This window comes from Typopeltis vanoorti, chromosome 19 (genome assembly GCF_054136105.1).
Source record: "Typopeltis vanoorti isolate ZY-2024b chromosome 19, IOZ_Tvanoo_1.0, whole genome shotgun sequence".
In the NCBI taxonomy this organism is placed as follows: Eukaryota; Metazoa; Arthropoda; class Arachnida; order Uropygi; family Thelyphonidae; genus Typopeltis; species Typopeltis vanoorti.
This window is the reverse complement of record NC_143567.1, coordinates 103923225-103946158: the sequence shown is the minus strand read 5'-3', so window position 1 is coordinate 103946158 and position 22934 is coordinate 103923225. Positions and strand designations below refer to the sequence as shown.

Genomic DNA, 22934 nt, shown 5'->3' with positions numbered 1-22934 from the left:
AAACCAGTGGCTGTTCTTTTTTTTTTAATCTGTTAGTTGCATTTTAAAATAAAAGTGCACTCTGCAATACTCTTTTTAAAAAGGAGGGAAAAAATCAACGGATTAAAACATACACACACACACACTCTCTCTCTGCGATCTATTAATAGTTAGAAAAGCAAGCTCACAATAACGTTTATTTTAATTTATTTGCATTCTATACACGAAAAAATAACCCGCTATCAGAGTAATAACAGGAAGGAGAATGAAAAGATGAGTGCACTAAACTATTCCGGAGGGAGAAAAAAATTATACCCCTGAACCAAAACAGATGATGATAAAACATGGTTTGCGCCTGCTGCCGAGAGTATCATAGTTTACAATGAACGCCATTTTATTTCAGTTGGGTTATGTCTGTCGGGAAGGTTGTATGTTGTGATCGAAGTGTGTGCGTTGTTAGTAATTTCTATTTGTGAAAAGATTTATTTTGCTCATTACACTTTTTTCTCATTTCGGCATGCTTCATTTCAGTGAATCACCAAGTATGACTCAGGGTGTATCATCATTCCTAAACGAATTTTTTTATATTTTCTACGGTAATTTGGTGCGACAAAGCTAAAGCGGAACTGTCATCGGTCGTATAGCAAATGTTGGTGGAAGAGGCGTCGTATGACCTGCTGGACCGATGGACGATTACAGTTTTTGGATTTGAGGAAGAGTGTTAATGTAAAAATCATAATAGATCAGTAAGTACAACTGGAGCGTTTTTTAGAGATTAACACAAATGAGAGTGCATTATTTGCAAATTGTTTGTGTAGCTGTTGAAAAGTGCTCCACATTTCTCTTAAGTGCACTGCTGTAAATATTGGGATTATTCAGAGAAGTGGAGCTGAGAAACGTGCCTTATCTAGTAGAAAGCGTTTCCTAATTTGTTTTGTTTTGTCCGATATAAATACAAAAATAATTTTAATATTTAATCAGAGTTAAATACCTAACTAGAATGTGTGAGTTTATGCGAATAATTTCAAGTGATTCCTTGAATTGGAAATGATAACTATTTGTTTTATACTGTATTGATAAATTTTAATTTCGTTTTTCATTTGAGTTCCTGATGTTTGAAGTAGCATCATCTTGATGGTGGTATCTCAACATTTTAATTTCCCATACAATTCAAATGAGAATGTCATTTCACCCAACAGCTGTTATCTATCTAGTAAGGGCTCTAGTCAACACATGGACCGGGTGCAGTGGAGTTGACAATTTTAACTAGCCAAGCCCAGTCTGTTGGACTATGCAGTAAACAGTTTGAAGCAGTCCATGAACGTAGCTGAATAAAGAGTTCGAGTATTTTGTAGTTTAGTGCTGCAGTACAAGAACCGAAGTATGTATTTACTATTTTATGCTTGGATCAAGCCAGATCTGATATTTGATTTGTCGAATTTAATTTTTATCATGAATTTTGATTTATTAAGTTTTACCAAACGAATCAAAAACATCACATTCTCCTGGATAACAACTTTTACTGATCATTTTAATTATTTTATTTTATTTTAATTGTATGTACATATGATTATATGTGATGGGATGTGGTAATTCTCTTTTGAAAACTGTATAATATTCTAAAGGAATTACTTTACAGAGGACAATCTAAAATATTCTTATACATCTTTATATATATGTATATGAATACATAATACAGCAGTTTAAAAGAAATGTTTATATTTTATTTATTAGCCGATTATATTACTGTAATTATTGCATGCTGTTTTATTGCTCCGATTTGAGAAAGTTGGGATCAACGGAAATTATATTTATGTATTCTTCACACTTTTTATTTCAAGACAAATTATTTTATGAAATTTGATCAACCTGTCAAATTAAAAAAAAAATTAATGTGTTAGAAAGAAGGGACTTGCAGTTATAGTAAAAGTTACATCTTGAGGTTAAATAAGAGATAATGACTTAGAAGATAAATAATCCACATTTTATGGATGAACGAGATATTGTTATTATTATTATTATTATTATGTGACACCTCCAGGGAATTCAAAGACCCATCTAGGGAGAGTGTGCCAATAGCATCGAACAAACTTGCTTAACTTTTTGTGAGAGCCATTAATATCAGAGGCTCTACCAATCTTTGCTGGCTAATGTGAAACTGTTCCTACTTTCATAACAGTATCAAGCAGTAAGGCTTCACTTAATTACAAAATAACACTGTTTACCAAGAAAACACATAACTGAATGCGATACTTTCATATAGAATGTGCAAAGCTGAATGATTGAACAATTAGAATATTACCAACAGTTCTTAATATCTATTTCAGTGTAAGAAACTTCACAATGAGAAGAACTTTCAGCTAATAAAGTTCATGAATGACATTGTTCTGGTCTGATTTCCATTCAGTTTAGAAGACATGCAAGCTCAAAAATAGAGTACATTCATATAATTTAACACTAGTGCCATTAATCATCAGAAACAATTGTATTGTTATATAGGCAAGTTTAGATATTTTTCATTAAGCCATACCGAAATTATAGGATTTCTTCATTTCGATGTCTAAATGCATGTATGTTTGATTACATCCAGTACATAAAGGTTATTTAGTGAGAATTCTGTTGACAGCATAGTAATAATAAATTTAGTTTAATCCTTTATCCAAGTGTGAGCAAACAAAGTTTGCGCCTGAAAGTATCTTCAGGACTGGGGGTAAGGTGGTACAACACCAGGGCAAGTCGTTGCAAAGGTGGAGCAAGATACTAACACTCCTGTCTCAGTATCTCTTATAATGCAAAACATATCTCCTTGCGGATATGTCTAATGTTATGCATTAAGGGAAGGGCCACTACCCAGACTAGTTTCAACCTTTATTGAGGTCTCTTCAGTGGGAGCCTTGCCCAAGTTGAGATACCAGGCAGAAGCATTAGCAGATACTGAGACAGGAGTGTTAGTAGGTTGCTCCACCTTTGCAACGACTTGCCCTGGTGTTGTACCACCTTACCCCCAGTCCTGAAGATACTTTCAGGCGCAAACTTTGTTTGCTCACACTTGGATAAAGGATTAAACTAAATTTATTAACTCTAATCAAGTGAAAAATAAACTTTTAACATCTTTCTCTAAATCCAGAGTAATTTATTAAAAAAGGGTGGCACACCATTTGGCAACTCTTATAGGTAGAGATGACCTGCTAATGCTTCTGCCTGGTATCTCAACTTGGGCCTGGCTCCCACTGAAGAGACCTCAATAAAGGTCGAAACTAGTCTGGGTAGTGGCCCTTCCCTTAATGCATTTAGACATATCCGCAAGGAGATGTGTTTTGCATTATGTTTTGCATTATAGGAGATACTGAGACAGGAGTGTTAGTAGCTTGCTCCACCTTTGCAATGACTTGCCCTGGTGTTGTACCACCTTACCCCCAGTCCTGAAGATACTTTCAGGCGCAAACTTTGTTTGCTCACTTGGATAAAGGATTAAACTAAATTTATTATACTCTAACCAAGTGAAAAATAAACTTTCAGCGTAGTAATAAGTTTATCAGATAGCATTCAGAATGTTTTCTTTAAACAACAGTAATGATAACACTGATCTGGCAATTAATGGCAATGCAGTTGTGCTAGCAAGTTTAGTTACTTATTATTATTATGCCATGCAGAACCTACAGAATTTCTTCATTAGACAATGTTTAAATACAAGCAAGATGAATGATATCCATAATATTATACAGACAAATCGGCCCTTCAGAACACACACAATTTACAGACAAAAAATACTAGTTGTGGTGTGCGGTAGATGGCGTTAATGGAGATGATTCGTAGTAGAGGTTCAGTGTAGTGGTTGAGACAGTTGTAGGTATCCTCCCGCGATGAGTCTTCGGACTCCTTGGAGGTGTCAGGAATAATAATAATAATAATCTTAGGCATAACATTTAATGAAATTTTCATTAATGGCATAGTAGAGGAATGTAAGGATACAGAATTAACATTTTTTTTGCCTGCCCTCCACATCAAAAACTCATTGTGGGTATCTTTCAGATAATTTCTTAATTTCTTTAGATAATTTCTTCCTATAAGAAACAAATCAGTGTTTTATATTAAAAAGACAAATCGAATCAATTTAGAAATAAATTTAGGTTTTACTTTTTTTTTTTTTTTTACAATGTAGGATATCAACATATATTGAAATTTATACAGCCATTGGTCATCACATTAAAGAAGACCATTTGTGTGAGAAGGGCAAATGAAAAACCCTTCAAAGAAGCAACCATTATACTAGCTGATATAGTTACAAGAGTGCCACAAAATTCCTTCACAACCAGAATTAGATTATATCTGCCTCTGTGGTTGGCTGAGTGGATAATGTGCTCTCCAGCCAACAGGCTGTCGGTTCAAATTCCACCACGAGTATGTTTGTAATTGTCTTTAGATGGGAGATGAATTTCATTGTCCAATGTGAGACCAGTACTCTGCTTATTGGTGGCTTGAAAAAGGCTCATGTTTGGTCTTTAGAGTAGGGTTTCCATGATTATCAGTCTGATGGGATGGATCATGTGTGGTTGCCTTTCTGGGTTAATTCATGGGATGTGCCCAGACCACTGGAGGCATTATTTGTTAATGCCGATGTGGTAATTTAGCTATGAACTTATATTTTCATTTTTTTTTTTTTTTTTTCTGGCCAGTAGGTTCTATTTATTGTTCTCAGACATTTCATCTGCATGGCTAAGTTTCTCTTTTCCTGTTTTCCACATTTCAACATTCTGAGCCATACAAAACTTATGTATAAACATGTTGTATAGATTGCTTGTGATTATTTGTGAGATTTGTTGTTCATCTAGGTGCAACTTTACAAAAGGTACTGCTCCCTTGATAACTCACAAATCAAGAAACTCACATGATGTACATGTGCATCATGCAGTTGATGTCACCAGAAGGGATGTCATTCATGTGCCATTGGACTATGGATATAAAAAATGTGATACAGATAAGAAAACAATATCCTGCTTAAAAATATAAATGACAAAAAAATTACACACAACAAAAATAATATGGCACATTTTTCAATTTTTAACTAAAACAACATTAGCAAATAAATATAATAATACAAAGCAAACACAGGAACAAATATTGCCCATAATACCATATCCATTTATAAAATATAGAAATGACAACCAACTTAACAAACACTTTAAGATACTTGTTTTGTGCTGAGACAGGTAATATGTCAAGAGAATGCAGAGTGGAACTAGCCAAAGAAAAAAGATGTCCAAGTAAATAAATACCATTGACATCAATAGCTCAACACAAATATTAGCAGGAGGAAGTCAAAAACAAATACTGACAATAGAAAAAATAGCAACCAGTGAATCAACATCAGTAAACAACCGAAAGTGAAAGAAAAATAATGCAATATATCTGCATAACAATCTTGGTTTATGCAGATATCAAAAAGGATAAAGATAAGTTTTTCAAACTATTATTTGCACATAAGTTATTGATTGATTTAGCCAGAGAGGCATGTGGTCAGGTTGTTTGTAAGGATAGAAAAATCAGAACTGCATGGTGGAATCAGGAAGTTAGAGGCAGTCAAGGAAAAAAAGAAAGCATATTGAAAGTTCCTGGTAAGTGAGTCAGCTTATTCTCTTAGAAATGCAGAGAAAAATATAAGAAAGCTTTATAAAGTGCTATTGTACACCCACATGTCATAGAACTGAGCCTGTCAATCTGTTAAGAATAGTCAATTCATGCTGAAGGGAAGCAAGAAATAAAAAATGTACAAATTCGTTACCAACATGCGAAATCACGTGCTTTATACAGAAATTTTCCAACTGTTGTACAAGCAAATTAGTTATCACTTTAAGAACTAGAATTTTCGTAAAAGAAAAGCTACTTTTTCGATGCATAATAATAATAATTATTATTATTATTATTATGCATAAATATTATTCCTGATACCTTCAAGGAGTCTGAAGACTCATCGCGGGAGGACACCTACAACTGTCTCAACCACTACACCGAACCTCTACTACGAATCATCTCCATCAACGCCATCTAACGCCCACCTCCACCACAACTAGTATTTTTTTTTTTTTTTTTATCTGTAAATTGTGTATGTTCTGAAAGGCCGATTTGTCTGTATGTGGGATGAAAAACCTGAGTTTCCAGGAGGAAAAAACCCTGCTACCTCCATATGAGATCAGCTAACTCACCTTCGATTCAAATCGTCCAGATAAAGATTCCTCCCGTCGCGATCGAACTTAGGCCTATTCCAATCAAGGGGCGTAATGTACCGTCATTCTTCCAATTGCGCTACAGAGGCGCTTAAATAATAAATAATAATAAACTTAAATTTAATGATAAACACTCATTCCACTAAATGCATTGATTACTCTGATATCGAAATGGATTCTCCTTCTGACATGCACAGAAGTGTCGAAGGGTCTCGCATCTGTGGGTGTACAGTACTTTCATCTATATTTTTGCAAGGCTATTCATTACTGTTCTCTTGTCTTTTAGTGCTTTATTCATAATTTTGTTATGAACAACCTTACATAGGTGAATTACTTACTTATTGTGTTAAATTGATTTATCATTATTGTTGTTGATTCTCATAGACATTTCCCCCGATATCTCAGCCCTATTTCAGTTCACAATGAACTCGGGCTATTTCGTTTGGCAGGGAAAATTCTACAAACAAATAGAGGGGACAGCCATGGGCTCACCACTCTCCCCACCCTTGGCCAATTTCTTTATGGAGACCTTTGAGGAAAAAGCCTTAGCCTCTGCCCCACAAAAACCAACCATATGGCTTCACTACGTTGATGATGTGTTCGCTATTTGGCCACATGGCTCTGAAACACTCCTCTCCTTCCTTACACACTTAAACAACCAACACGCCAGAATCAAGTTCACCCTGGAAAAAGAAGAAAACAACTGCCTCCCTTTCCTAGACACACTAGTCACCCGCCAGCCTGATGGAACTTTGGTTTTCTCAGTTTACAGAAAACCCACCCATACAGGCAGATACATCCACCAACAATCCCCCCCCCCCCCTCACAACAATATGGAGTGGTAAAAATGCTATACAACAGGGCTAAACAAATCTGTTCTAACGACATAGCCCTTAACACTGAACTAAATCACATCCTCAACACTTTCTCAGCCAATGGCTCCCCCCCCCCCCAAATATCCAAAAAATATTAAAACCTACAAACCACAGCTCCCCCTCCACAAAAAAGATTACTCTAAATCCATCACCATTCCCTACATCCGAGGCACCTCAGAAAAAATCACCAAAATTCTAAAAAAACATGACCTCACCTCCTGTTACAGGCCTTACAGAAAATTGGCATCCCTTATCTGCTCTACCAAAGACCAACCACTTCCCCTAGACCTACCTAGTGTATACCAGGTCCCTTGCAGTTGTAAACTGTCGTACTTTGGCCAAACAGGCAGGACAGCGAATATCAGAATTTCTGAACACAAGGACTACATCTGGTTTTACAAGTATAGCCATTCTGGTCTTGCAGACCATGCTCTGGATACTCGCCACAGAATATGGTGGAAGAAAGCAACAATAATACACCGGAGCAAATATAAATTCGAAAGATTATTTATGGAATCAGCCTCTGCCATAAGAAACTCTCCAAACCTCAACAAATTTGGTTGTATGCGACTGCCCCAAATTTGGGAGGCATACATCAGCAGACCTTCAGCCCAACGGCCAAGAACGCCTACTTAGCCCGCCAGAGGGCACCATCAGGACTTCTAGGAGAACGATAGCTTCATATCTTCATTCTCAGTTACTGTATTGTTATTGCCTGTGTGCACCTGCCTTTTTGTAAGTTCCTTTAGAAAATGGCAATGTGACATTGCCAAAATATCAGAAATATCTATTAAAGTATAATTTAATTTATATTCGGATCTACATTGTTTCAATTCCCTAAGTTATTTAGAAAAGAAACATTATTGTTGTTATTACAAGAGCCCTCCAGGGAGTCAAAGACTCATTGAGGGAGGCTACACTCGCATCACATCATCATACCTTCTCTCGAATTCTTTGTCTTCTGACACTATTTGCACTCAACTTCCAAAGGCAAGCAGCTATTCTAGTCAACTGCTCTATGAGAGAAAATCTAGCTCTCACCTCTTTATTGACTGCATTCATTATCAATTTCCATGGATGCCCTCTTTTCCTCTTCTCACTCCATAAAATAAATTCCATCTACTGGTATTCTGTATGATCCTTTTGGAAGTTTCTAGGTGTCTATCATATCACCCCTCTTTCTCCTGTCTGTAGTCCACAAATTGTCAATTTCTCCTTATAATCTACATTCCATATTCCAATATCATGTTAAACACTCTTTTTCACCCTCCCCACTGTATCTGCATCATCACCTTGGAAACCAGGAGACCTGATCTGTGCACAGTTATCCAGATGAGGCCATATCAGAGCCTTGTAAAGAGGCAAAATGTTTCCTTATTCTTACATGTCAATGTTTGTTTCATCATTGCAGTTATGAGTTATATTCACATGATATGACCCATGAACTTCAACTTCCTATCTACTAAAATGCCATGATATCTAGCCTGGTCCATTTCTTCTAACATAGTCCTGCCAATATAATATGTCATTGGATATCTCATTATGCCAAAGTCCATAAATTTACACTTATTAACGAACTGACAGCCATTACAGCATGTTTACAATTCTATCATCAAATTCCTGATATATACCCTCAGTGGGGTATACAGAATATTATGATAGTACAACATGAAAAAATTACATCATTACTAACTTCCTATCGACAATTTTCCTCCAAATTAATCTATTATTATAAGATCTTATAATTCCGTCTTCTGAGGCCCTTTTTACTGTATCAGTTCACCTAAATCTTGGTCTTTCTCTCATTTTTTTCCCTGCCATTCTTACAAAGAACATTTGTTTTGCTAACCTTTTCCATTCTGTAAATTTAAGTGGCCATACCACCTGAGATTAGCTCTGCTAACCCATTCAGGAATGTGTTTTAATATCCCCATTTTAATATGATATCGGCATTGATGCCATCTGTTCACCCAACTAATCTTTCTCAGAACTCTCATATCTGAGGTCTCCAGTCTTGGATCAAGTGTTTTATTTTTAATTCAACTCTCAGATCCATAAGTTAAAATTGTTCGAACACTGTCCTGTGTACAGCTAATTTACTGTTTTGACTAATTTCTCTCTTATTCCATATAAATTTATTCAATTGACTTCTGTATCAGCTTTGCTAATTTTCAAATTGTTCTATAGGTTCTTCATTCAGGATATAGTTGATGTTTTTAATGTTTCTGCCTATTTTCTTTATCTTCATCATTTTGATGCTGATTTTTCACCTCTCCACTGTATCTGCATCACCTTGGAAACCAGGTGACCTGATCAGTGCAGTTATCTAGATGAGGTCCTATCAAAGCCTTATAAAGAGGATTTATTCTTAACTCTCTTTGTTAACTGGATTTGCTCCCTCAATTCCAGCTAATTCAAATCATTTTGCAAGTACTACATGTCAGCATGATTACCTTGCATCATTAGCGAATTGTGGTGTTGATGGGCAAACAAGTGCTGCCATCTCTTGGTACTTAACCCTAACAGGATATGTTGCTGTCTGAAATAATGTGGATTTTACGGTTGATTTTCTTGACTTTACAGGATGATAAACCTGAGGTTCCAGGAGAAAAAACTCACTTGCTCATGCCAGAGATCAATTAACTCGGAGATAGGTAGGCTTAGAAAAAGTTCCTCCAGGCAGCAACTAGACTTGAATTTAAATCTACCTTAAGGCAGCCTAGTGCAGAGGATTCAAGCATCACTTCTACTGAGCTACACAGGCCTTCCTTTCTTATATTAGCATTCATAATTTGAATATATATGTCAAAAGTGTCTGATGTCTATTCTAGATGAGAATTCTGCTGAATAAATTACCATATCATTTAGAAAAGATTATTATTATTAGACTCCAGGGACTCATCAAGCGAAGCCATGCTTAAATGTAACGAAGCTGACTTTATGTCCAGTGTTAGGTGATGTGTTCATAGCTTATTTTTGTAAGTGAAATTGCACAAAAAAAATTATTATTGGGAACATTTTTATTAATTCATATTAATAAAAATCTGCAAAAATGTATAAATTAATATCACTTAGTATGAAAATTTCTAATTAGTAATTATTTCATTAGTGCAAATTTACAAAAAAAGCTATTAACACAGTCTAATTAGGCTGATATACTATCGTTGTTATTATACAGATATCTCCATGGGGTCACTTAAGGGTCAAAGCCAAATAACTGGGAGGAGAGTCCAAATCAGCTTTCAGGAATGCAGAGAACTGATTGGGGGCTTCTGACTTAATGTCCAGTTCTTACCTTCACATGCAACTGCATCACTTCTTCATTGCCATGGAATATAGGTGTCCTGATCTGTATTCAGTTTTCTGTAGTTCATTTCCATGAATATAGTACACAGCTTGCGTTTTCCTCTTCCCAAAGTGCATCACCTTATTCTTTGCCACTTTAAACTGTCAGCAAAGCAGTATTTTTTTAGTTTAAATATGGTTCCGTTCCATGAAAGATTAATTTAAACCTATAGTACATTTTGCACCATGGGTGGACTATTGTGGGTTCTCTGTGAAGGATTTTTTTTTTTTTTTTTTTTGTCATTTTAATCCATTTTATATATATAGGCAGTCCCTGGGTTATGGACGATCTGACTTACGCCGTTTCGTACTTACAAACGGCTCCCGATAAGGATAATTAATAATTAAATCAGTAGTTCCCAAACTGTGTGCCGCAAAATATTCCAATATTTTCACTGAAATAACTGCGCAATGCATCTGTCAAAATTTCATGCTGGCTGGGGCGTCGCCCGGTTAAACAAGGCCCCCGTTGTTTTCGCCAAGGAACCAGGGCGAACAGCAAAAAGTCAGCTACTGGAACAAATCTGAAAACAAACCCCAACTCAACATCACCAGAGTTAAAGATCGGTACTATCAACGTAAGAAGCCTGAATGGCAAAGAAATGGAGCTAGCTGAGGAATTAGATAAGTACCAGATCGACATAATAGGGGTGACTGAAACAAAAAAGACAAAAACTAGTGAGATCTTTCTGAGCAATAAATACAAAATGTTATATTCAGCCAATGTCAATCAAGGAAAAGAAGAAGTAGCCATTGTATTCAACACTAAATACGAGGCTAATCTTCTTGAATAGCAGGCAGTCTCAAGTAGAGTGATGTGGGCAAATATCAGAATGGGGAACTGGACTTATTTGTGCCTATAGTCCCACAGAAGGTTTTACTAAGGTAGAAGTGGAGGAATTTTTTAATGCTTTAGAGAAAGCATCTGACACAATGAAAAAGGAAAAGTTGGTCCTTCTTGGGGATCTAAATAGCAGAGTAGGAAATGATTGTGAGACATACAAAAATATATTGGGAAAATTTGGAGAAAAGAGCAAAGCTAATAATAATGGCAAATATCTGTTGGATTTCTGCTCAGGACATGGACTGGTTATTACTAACACCATGTTCCAACATAAAAATGTGCACAAATTCACATGGAGAGAAGAGGCTAGGAATAAGAAAAGTCTCATGTTCCTGGTGCAGGACACCAGAGTGTACAGAGGATTTGAAATTGGAAGTGATCACTATTTAGTCTTGAGCAGGATAAAATTGAATTTCATATTGAAAAGAATAACATGTAAGAAAGTTTTAAAGCGAATAAAAGTTCAGCAGCTCTCAGATGTAAACTGTAGACTAAAATACAGAAATATTATTGAAAAGAAAATGAAAGAGTTTGAGAACAGGAATCAAACCTTGGAGATTCAGTGGCAAACTCTGAAGGAAACATTGATTGATTCTGCCAGAGAGGCATGTGGTGAGGTTGTGTGCAAAGATAAAAAAATCAGAACTCCCTGGTGGACACAGGAAGTTAAAGAGGCAGTGAAGGAAAAGAAGAAAGCATATCAAAAGTTCCTGGCAAATAAGTCAGCTTTTACTCTTACAGAATACAGAGACAAATGTAAGAAAGCTAAACTGTGTGTAAAACTAGCTAAACAAAAGTCATGGGAGGACTTTGGCAAGAATATAGAAAATAAATATCAAGAAGGTGGCAAAATATTCTGGAGGTTCTTGAAGAAGCTTAGGAATGGAGGAAAGAGTGCTGTAAAAGGAATTAGAGATGATAAAGGTGAAATGAAAACAGGAGAAAAAGATATCCTTGAAGTATGGAGTAATTACTTTGAAAAACTGCTAAATGAAACAAGCAGTGATGACAGCACAGTGATAAAAAACACTGACCAGGCATGCAGTCAGGAATACATATCCATACTTGAAGTAGAAAAAGCCATCAAAGGCTTGAAATGTGGAAAGGCAACAGGAGTAGATGATATTTGACCAGAAATGCTGAAGTATGGTGGTATAAGAGTCTTACAATGGCTGCACTGCATAGTTCAGAAAGCCTGGACAGAGGGACGAATTCCCGATGATTGGAGTAGAGCTCTCATAGTACCCATATATAAAAAGGGAATTACAACTGAATGTGAGAATTACAGAGGTATTTCCCTACTGAGTGTTCCTGGCAAGATCTATGCAAGTATACTTGAGAAACGGTTGAGAAGAATTGTGGAAGAAAAGCTTGGTGAAGAACAAGCTGGATTCAGGCCAAATAGAGGCTGTCAGGATCAGATCTTCACTTTACGACAAATAGTCGAGAAAGCATGGGAATATAACAAAGATCTGTATTTAAGTTTTGTCGATTTGGAAAAGGCATATGACAAGGTGCCAAGAGAGAAGCTATTCAATACGCCGCAGTTATATGGTGTCAATGGGGCATTATATCAAGCAATACTTAGTCTTTATTTGAGTTGTGAGTCAGCAGTTAGAATTGAAGGAAGTACAGGAAGATGGTTTAATGTTAAATCTGGTGTGAGACAAGGATGTACATTATCCCCTCTGTTATTCATTATCTATATGGATCACATTATGAAGGAATGTGGTATTAAACCTGATATCAAAATTGGAGATGTTAATGTCAGCTCTTTGCTTTATGCGGATGATGTTATACTTCTAAATAAATCTGCTACAAGTCTGCAAGATTCTCTGACTAAATTGAATAGCTGTTGTAATAGATATGGTATGAAGGTCAGCAATAAAAAGACAAAGACAATGAAAATAGGCAGAATCATTGAAAATGTCAACTGTGTTGTGAATGGAGAACCTGTGGAACAAGTAAAACATTTCAGCTACTTAGGCACAATTTTTACTGATGATGGTAAACTAAATATAGAAATAGACAGCAGAATCAGCAAAGCTGGTATCGTGGGAAGTTAATTGAATAAATTCATATGGAATAAGAAAGAAATTAGTCGGAACACTAAATTAGCTGTATACAAGACTGTGTTCAAACCAATTTTAACTTATGGATCTGAGAGCTGGGTCAGAAGTAAAACTCTTGACCAAAGACTAGAGACCGCAGATATGAGAGTCCTGAGAAAGATTAGAGGCGTGAACAGATGGCATCAATGGCAATATCATATTAAAAATGAGGATATTAGGAAAGAACTTGACATTGTCAGCATCCAGGAATGCGTTAGCAGAGCTAATCTCAGATGGTATGGTCACTTAAATAGAATGGGAGAGCAAAGATTAGCAAAACAAGTGTTCTCTGCCAGGTTGGCAGGAAAACGACCCAGAGGAAGACCAAGATATAGGTGGATTGATACGGTACAAAGTGCCTTAGACGATAGAAATATAAGATCTGATAATGTTGGAGTCTTGACAAGTAACAGACTGATTTGGAGGAAAATTGTAGATAGGAAGTTAGTAAAGATGTAATTTTTTCATGTAGTACTGTCATATCTTGTACACCCCTTGAGGGTACATGGCAGGAATTTGATGATGATGATGAGCTATTATAGTATGATATTGTTGTTATTATTATTGTATATGCACTATTCATCAGGGATCTGAATTACATACAAATCCAACCTAAAAATGTTCTCAGGAACGTATCTTATCTGTAACCTGGGGACTGCCTGTATATTGTAATTTTTTATTTATCTTTATTTATTTATAGGCAACTTTGCCTATGCTATACTACAAGAGTATTTAAGTCTTCCTGTAGGATTTTGGCATCACCATCATGAAGTTGAAAGTTTTTTCACTTGGTTATACTATAAATTAAAGATACCAAGAAAGTCAGAAGATCGAATTCCCAATGATTGGAGTAGAGCTCTCATAGTACCCATCTATTAAAAAAAGGGAATAAAACTGAATGTGAGAATTAGAGGAATTTTTCTATTATGACTTGCATGAATCTTACTGCAACACTTAGTAGAGAAATTCCTCTACTTGAAAAGAGGTTGAGAAAAATTGTTTAAGAGAAACTTGGAGAAGAACAAGCTGGGGTTCAGGCCAAATAGCAGTTGTCAAGATCAGATTTTCACTTTAAGACAGTTAAGTTGAGAAATCATGGGAATATTGCAAGGTTCTGTTTTCCAGATCTACAAGTTTTGTAGATCTGGAAAAGGCATATGACAAGGTACCCAGAGAAACGTTTTTCAAAATACTACAATTATATGGGGTGAATGGCAAATTATACAGAGCAATACATAGCCTATATTTAATCTGTGGTCAGCAGTGAGAATTGAAGGAAATACAGGAAGATGGTTTGATGTAAAATCAGGGGTAAGACAAGGATGCACATTATCTCCACTCTTATTCATCATCTGTATGGATCACATTATGAAAGAAAGTGGCATTATTAGATGCTTGATATTAGAATTGTGTAGATGTCAAACTTAACTCTTTGCTTTATGCAGATGATGTTGTACTCCTAAGCACATGTATTACTCCAGGATTCTCTAACTAAATTGAATAACAGCTGAAACAAATTTGGCATGAAAATTAACAATAAAAATATCATATATTTATGGTATATGAAAATATACCATAAATATGAAATAGGCAGGAACACTGAAAACTTCAGCTGCATTCTGAAATAAGATCCTATAGAACAGGGGTTCCCAACCCTATGCCCACGGGCACCATGGCGCCCATCAACCAATTTGTATGTGCCATATAGTTTGAAATAATCACGCAACAATTCATGGCATGCTATAAGATGCATGCGTTAATGACACATGATGAGTATTAAACACATACAATGTAAAGTCGATGCGAATTTGAAATTCCAGTTTAAGAGCTGGAATATCATCATATTCTCCTAATTATGAAGCACTGGCCAATGAAATGCAATGCCAAAGATCACACTAACTTACATATATATATTTAAAATTTTATATAATGTAAACTTTTAAATAATAAAACATTTGATTATAATGTAAACTTTGTATGTATTCATTTAACAAAAGAATTCAAAACATTTGCTTGAAAAAATAGATGGTGCCTGTCGCCCTACCGGTATTTTAGAATGTGCTCTAGTAAACAAAAAGGTTGGGAACCCCTGCTATAGAACAAGTAAAATATTTCAGCTATTTAGGCACAGTTTTTAGTGACGATGGCAGGTTAAATTCTGGAAATAGACAACAGAATAAGCAAAACTGGTATGATGGATGGCCAGCTGAATAAATTTATATGGAATAAGAGAGAAATTAGACAAAACACCAATCTAGAAGTATACAAGACAGTGTTCAAACCAGTTTTAAGTTATGGATCTGAGATTAGAAATAAAGCATTTGATAAAAGATTAGAGGCCACACATATGAATGTTCTTAGAAAAATTACAGGCTTGAACTGACAACATCAATGGCAGAATCATATTAAAAATAAGATACTAGAAAGGAACTTGACATTATTAGCATTCAAGAATGTGTCAGCAGAGCTAATCTAAGGTTGTATGGACACTTAAATAAAATGGGTGAAGAAAGGTAGCAAAACAGGTGTTTGATGCCAAGATGGCAGGAAAAAGACCTAGAGGAAGACCAAGGTCTAGGTGTATTGATTCGGTCAGAAGTGCCTTAGAAACAAGGAATGTTAGATATGACATTATTGGAGTGCTTACAAGTAATAGATTGATTGGAGGAAAATTGTTGATAGGAGATTAATAATAATGTCAACTTTATCATGTAGTGCTGTCATAGTAACGTGAACACCCTTTTTCTTGGTACATATCAGGAAATTGATGATGAAGTTTTACACATAATAATTATAACACAATTACTACAAATATCTCAACAAAATTAAAAGCAAAAATACAAATCAATTTTGCTCCCGACTAATATTTCAGACACAATGGAGCATAAAAAGAGGTAACTTACTATATAGCTTAATATGTTAGTTAATCAAGGGAGTGTTCCATTGAATTATTTTTGATGTTGCATGAGCACAAGTGCTAAAGATCAAAACGAAAAAAGTACACTACATTTTAGCAGTCTGTTCTGAATGCTCCCCAAGCAATAAATGGAAATAATTCCTTATTTCTAGCTCTTGTTCCAACTCAGAGAAACAGTGCTACCATTCAAAGAAGTCATGAAGGAAATATAAAGAGAAAAATATGTGTATGCCAACACATGCAAAAGAAGTTCGATGTTAAACATCTTTAGTTGTACTAATTTTTTGACATGGAGTAAACTCGCACAGCATGTGTGTGTTAAAATCAGGTGATTATAGTAATTATGTTGTCTTATTACGCAGTTGGCTGTGACACCTTATATTGGCATCATCTCATTTTGTGAAAATTGTACCATTTTGAAAATTTTCAAGCATAATAGTTTTCTTTCATTATTCTGAGTAAGAAAATATGAAGTTTTGAAACTGTGAACAAAAATTAAAACATCATTTTAGAGGCCAGTGCCATAATTTCAGATTCCAGTACCAGTTTTTGCCATAGTAAAAACTGGCACTGAAAGGCAACAAGGCTCATTTAAATGCTTCTAAACCAATCACATAATGTTGGTGATGTCCTTATTCCAGTCAGACACTGCATTACCGGTGTGCTTTTGAATAACAAGAAAATTATGTCAGTTAAATGGAATCACTTCTCTCTAATTCTAGCTTGCACCATACTCATTCATAAATTTCAAGGAGGAACTTTCGATTTTGTTTTGTATGAATATGAAGAGAACCACGAGCAGTCATTGGTTTATGTTTCCTTGTCCAGAGTAACTGAATAACTCTATATAGTATCTTCTACTAGTGACAAGACCTTTCACCACAGATGGAGAAATGCACAATCGATGATGCCTCTCCAAAAGGAGTTTGAAAAGTAAGTGAGTAATCCATTGAAAATTGTACAAGTTACTTTACTCAAGTTTGTCAAAGACAGAAAAGACTTATCCTTTCTTTCTCTTAATTATCATGGTCTTCTAACTCATTTAAAAGATCTCATGGATGTTGTTATCATGATAGTTATCATGTTATGGCGTCATGCAAATAAAGCAAGATTGTCATTGAGCTGGTGGAGTTGCAATACACAAAACAAGAACAGTAATGCACATGTTATTATTCTCCATCTTAATAATTTTTACTGTCAAACAACAGAAATGTCTATAGATGTCAGGCCGAGGGGAGATATTTGTGCTGCCAATGTTTTTTATCTAATGGACAAACTGTTCTCAAACATCATTATATACATTTCTCCAAACCAGTTGATTGAAGACATAATTTCATTCACTTCATTCTTCTGCCTTGTGACTGTGCTGCACTTTTGAAGAAAAATTATCATCATATACCAATGATGCCAACTTCAATGTTGATATCTCTGATCTTAGTTTGCAGCTCCTGTTGATTTTCTAACAGAGAAGGTTGCACTCACTATAAATACCAACGAGAAGTACTTCTATAGATGCAGTTTGCTAACAGAGATTACGTAATTTGCAATCACAGTTCTGTCTCACATTTAGTTACCACAAATCAGTTGTATTTTGTATTCCTGAAATTGAAAGCTAATAAATTACAGTAAAAAAAATATAATGAAATCACTCATTTTCTTTATTTTACAAAACTACAGAGATGTTTGACATAGAACATCATTTGTGCATGCTCAGCATAATCTTTTGCATAGTGTGAATTGCTAAGCAAAATGTATTGCTTGACAGTATGGTGAATGCTGAAACAGTGAATCAATTAAAGGCATACTTATGGATTTTGAAAGTCTCATTATAATAATGCTATCATTTTTAGAATGCAACCTTAGAATACTGTTCTCACATTTGTGGATTCACTAAGATCTCCATCCTTACAAATTCTTGATGCTATCTACAGAGAGAAATCGATTTCTCTCCATTCCCACAATAATCTTATACTATTTCTATAATTAAGTCCATGAGTGATGTCTCTATCTTTAGCCTATAAAAGTGCAAATATCAGTTGATCATCCAGTTATTCAACCTCTTTTGAAAAATTGTTATATCAGTCATCTGAAACAATGAAAGTGTCAGTAATATAATTGAAAATGTGTAGAGCTAGTATGACTCATCACTCATTTCTTTATATGTATTTTCTTCCTTATACTGACATGGTTGGCTCAGAGGTTAGTGTATCTGCTGTCCAACTAACTACAGTTTTGAATCCCACCATGGGGATAGATGTTTGGGATTGTCTTTAGGTCGGAGATGAATTTCATCATTCGGTGTAAGACCACCACATTTTGGTCTCTAGAGCATGTGTTGAAGATTGATTAAAAAATAAAGTGTAAAAAATATATATAACTGTATATAATTAATAAATATAGAAGGGAAAAAAAATCCCTAGTCTACCCATAATACTAATGTGTATTTTTACAAAAATGTTTTCTGGGCAGGAATCACATTAAAAAATAAATAATAATAAAATAAAGTGCCTATTCAATGCAGAACACTACTGTTCTCTTCTTAAATACATTTATGTTTATTTGATGTTAGAGTTTTTTTTTTTTTTTAATGTTGTATCTAATATATGCATGATAATAAATTATTTCACTCATTAATGTTGAATGAACATTATGTAAAGATTTAAATTACTCTTGCCTATTTCCATTTCAAAATTCCAAAAATAAATAAACAGACAGTATTTTTTACTGCTTCTTTAAATTAGAAGCAGTATAATTGCTTCAAGTATGTTTATATATACAATTTTATGCATTCAAATATAAATGGTTTTGTGAAATTTGATTTTCCACTTTTCTTTGAATTGTAAATTTTGTTTCCTTTTCACTAGGACTCCTTTTTGATACTAAACTGGTACAATGCCTTTGTTACATCGGGTAATCGAGCCAGTTCACGTATGTCGAATCACTCAGCCTCTGAGTTTTAATAAGTTTGCTGTTGAATTGCCAAATGAATTAGAGTATGTGAACAATGGTACGTTGGCTAATATCATCCGCCAGCTTTCATCCCTTTCTAAGCATGCCGAGGATATATTTTCGACTTTGTTTAAGGAAGCAACATTCATTTCAGAGCGAACCAATTCTTTGCAAGGGAGAATAGAACGTCTTGCAATAAATGTGACACGATTGGATTCAAATGAAGAAGAAGGTACAAAAGTTACTGATTGATGTTTTGTTTTATTATTCTTCATTATACAGAATGAAAAACAAAATGATCTGAGTGTTTTAAAATTTTATTTAAAAAAAAAATTAAACATCATTATCATTATCATTTTTGGTATTTCTTAACTAGATATTAATGCTAGTCCAACTTAATAATTGCTGCCAACAAATTTCTTACAATCCTGCTTTATGTCACGTTCTCTGATTTAGCACTTACTTTTTTTTTTTTTAATTTTGAAGTACTATTACTATATCTATCGATTTATTATGTCTTGGTCATCTTCTTTTTTTTCTCTTTTCTGCCAATTTTACTTCAAATACATCTTTTGCTGATCTTTCATTTTTTCTATTCTGTTTAAGTGATATCTTAAATTACCTCTGCTTATGTATTCTTAGATAGTTAGGTTTGTTTCTAACCCAACTCTCAGATCTATATGTTTAAATTGAATTGAACTTTGAAATATTAACTTTATGATTCATGTTGTTTAGATAGAGGAGGAAACATACAAATCTAGGAATAATAATTAACTGACATTAATTATTATTCGTATGTGATTACTAAATCACTTAAGGAATTGACAACATAGATACGAATATAGATTAAAGTACACTTTAATAAATATTTCCAATATTTCGCCAACATCACGTTGCCATCTTCAAAAGGAACTTACAAAAAAAGCACGTGCACGTAGGCACTACAACACAGTAACTGAGAATGAAGTGATGAAGCTATTGTCAGGGGTGCACCTGTGTGCAAAACTTTAGCTGGCACCTCCATACACTGTCAATATAAAAACGTATCAGTGAGTTAAAATGAAATACGAAATATATTAATTATAAGTTTATTGAACAAAAAGCATAAATTACAAAAACAAAAAAAATGTATAAAAAACAATAAACATAACAAAGGGTACAAAAATAATTTGAAAAAAAAAATAAAGTAAATAAATAATAGTAACTTACAAGTATATAAAATAGGAACATGTTAAACATTATTGGGTAAAGAAATAGTTAAATAAATATTTAAACAGAAAGAAAAATCACTTAGTGGATTGAACTTTAATGAAAATTCTTGAATAATATCATGTATATCAAGTTGATCCAAAATATCTGACTCTATTGATATAATGGCAAGATTTTCAAGCCTGTCTTGTACCATTGTGGAGCTCAAGTAAGTTTTAATAATTTTAAGTTTAGAAAAGGACCATTCTGCAGATGCTACAGATACCGGTAATGACAAAAGAATCCGAAGAGCAATTGTAAAGTTTGGATAAACTGTGATTAAGTCGTTTGAATAAATATACTGAATTATCTGATATATATCATTTTTAAAATTAGAAATAAATGGTTGACAGTGTAAAATTTCTTTGCATAAATCGCCTGTATCAATGTCTGAATGATTCTCATGTGTTAATTTTTATCGTAGCTTTTTAGAACAAGATAATAAATATTCTTTATTTCATGAAGTACTTAACAAATACAAAAACTGAAAGAATTCATATGTTATTTTAATAAAGTAAATCTTTCCTTCAAAGATTGTAATATTTGATCTCTTATGCAGAGAAAAAATTTACTTTAAATGAAATTTCAGGATCTACTATATTTTCTGCGCAAATTTTGCTGCAATTAATTTTAGCTTTCTACAATTTCTTTAAAAGTTTCATCAGACCTATAATCATTTAAAAATTGATTTAGCTCATTCAATGCATCTAAAGCAAGTTGGAGATTCATAGATGAAGACTGCAGTATTTTGCTGACAAAATTCACTTTATTTAAAATATCATACCAAATCTTTGGCACCTTTATTATCCTGGCGCCTGTGTGCGTCGCACACATTACACATATGGCTGACGCACCCCCTGGCTATTGTTCTCCTGAAAGTTCTGATGATGCCCTCTAGTGGACTAAGTAGATGTTCTTGGCCATTGGGCTGAAGGTCTACTGATGTAAGCCTCCCAAATTTGGGGCAGTCTCATACAACCAAATTTGTTAAGGTTTGGAGAGTTTCTTAGGGCTGAGGCTGATTCCATAAATAGTCTTTTGAATTTGTATTTGCTACAGTGTATTACTGTAGCTTTCTTCCACCATATTCTGTGGCATGTATCCAGAGCATGGTCTGCAAGACCAGAATGGCTGTTCTTGTGAAAACAGATGTAGTCCTTGTGTTCATTGGAAATATTTATTATTATAGTGTAATTTAATTTATATTCGTATGTACGTTGTCAATTCCTTAAGTGATTTAGTAATGCATAACCAACTTATAAGCCTGTCTATGAGTATTTTTATGTGAATTTAGTTATATTATTAAACCAATATTTTACTTTGGCCACTAAGACATCTTCATAGGCACAAATATATACACTTTACCCTTGCATGCAATCTTACTACCAGGAATGCAAACAAAAACAGAATATTCTTATTATTATTACTACATGGCACCTCCAGGGAGTCCAATGACTCGTCGCGGGAGGGCACTTTATTTCGCTAAATACATCTCACCCTCTTCACTACTACTTAATTCTCCTACTACAACCCTACTACCATCAATGGCGAGTATAAAAAGGTGTGATCCTAAAGTCCTAGCTTGGTGAAATGATGGATGTAGCTCATTCTGCTGAAAGTCTTAAGATGATAACCTGCTGTTGCAGATAAATATGGTCGACTCTTATCCAAAATTTGGGAGACAATCATCTTGAGACCTTCATTGGAATGAATAAGATGTCATCACCACAGAGGACTGTAGTATCCCACTTTGTTTTTATTTGATTTCATGCTGGTGTGCCTGCATTGTGGTTAAGGTGGGATGTGTATCTTTATGCCCATGAAGATGTCTTTATGGCAAAACCAAAATACTGCCATTTAATCACTATCCTCTCTCTGGACATGTATTTTCTCCTCACAGCAACATGAGCGATAATCAACATCTAAGCATCCATACGAGATTAGTAACTTGATGGTATTTTTTTCCATGTAGATAAATAATTAATAAATAATAACTATAATAGTCATCTAGTTTTGCTGATTCCATGATTTGGCTTCTTCATGGGTTTGCTTCCAACAGCAATAAATTATAAGTAATACAATGAATTAAAGAAATTATATGAAATTAAAGAATATAGGTACATTTGAAAACAAGAATGAATTTCAGCTCTTGACTAATAACTTGTGTCATGTGTTTGCTGATAAATCAAATTTATCAGCAAACACGTCACACAGCTAGTTTTGTAGTTAAATTGCTTGTTAAGTGTAGATCATATATCGTCAAGCATTATTCCTTGGTTCTTATTACACGGTGTTCAGAATTTGTGTCATCACTGCTATTGCTTTGAATCCTTGTTTCTAAACACTTACATTGCTAACACATGCAGGGAAAAAATATAAAATTAATCAAAAATCTCCAATATATTTCATCTTGGGAAGTAAGGCCTATATGTTGGCTACTCA

At 34.4% G+C, this 22934-nt stretch overlaps 1 protein-coding gene across 1 annotated transcript in view; it reads left to right on the top strand.

Moving 5' to 3' along the window:
- Positions 1-433: 433 nt before the first annotated feature.
- Positions 434-22934, top strand: part of LOC150096411 (actin-binding protein WASF3-like) — a 196536-nt gene continuing 174035 nt past the window's right edge. Inside the window, exons 1-2 of the mRNA XM_090409338.1 lie at positions 434-725; positions 19160-19476. Of these exons, the coding sequence (XP_090265464.1) occupies positions 19188-19476 (289 nt within the window). The 5' untranslated portion in view covers positions 434-725; positions 19160-19187. The remainder of the gene's footprint in view (positions 726-19159; positions 19477-22934) is intronic.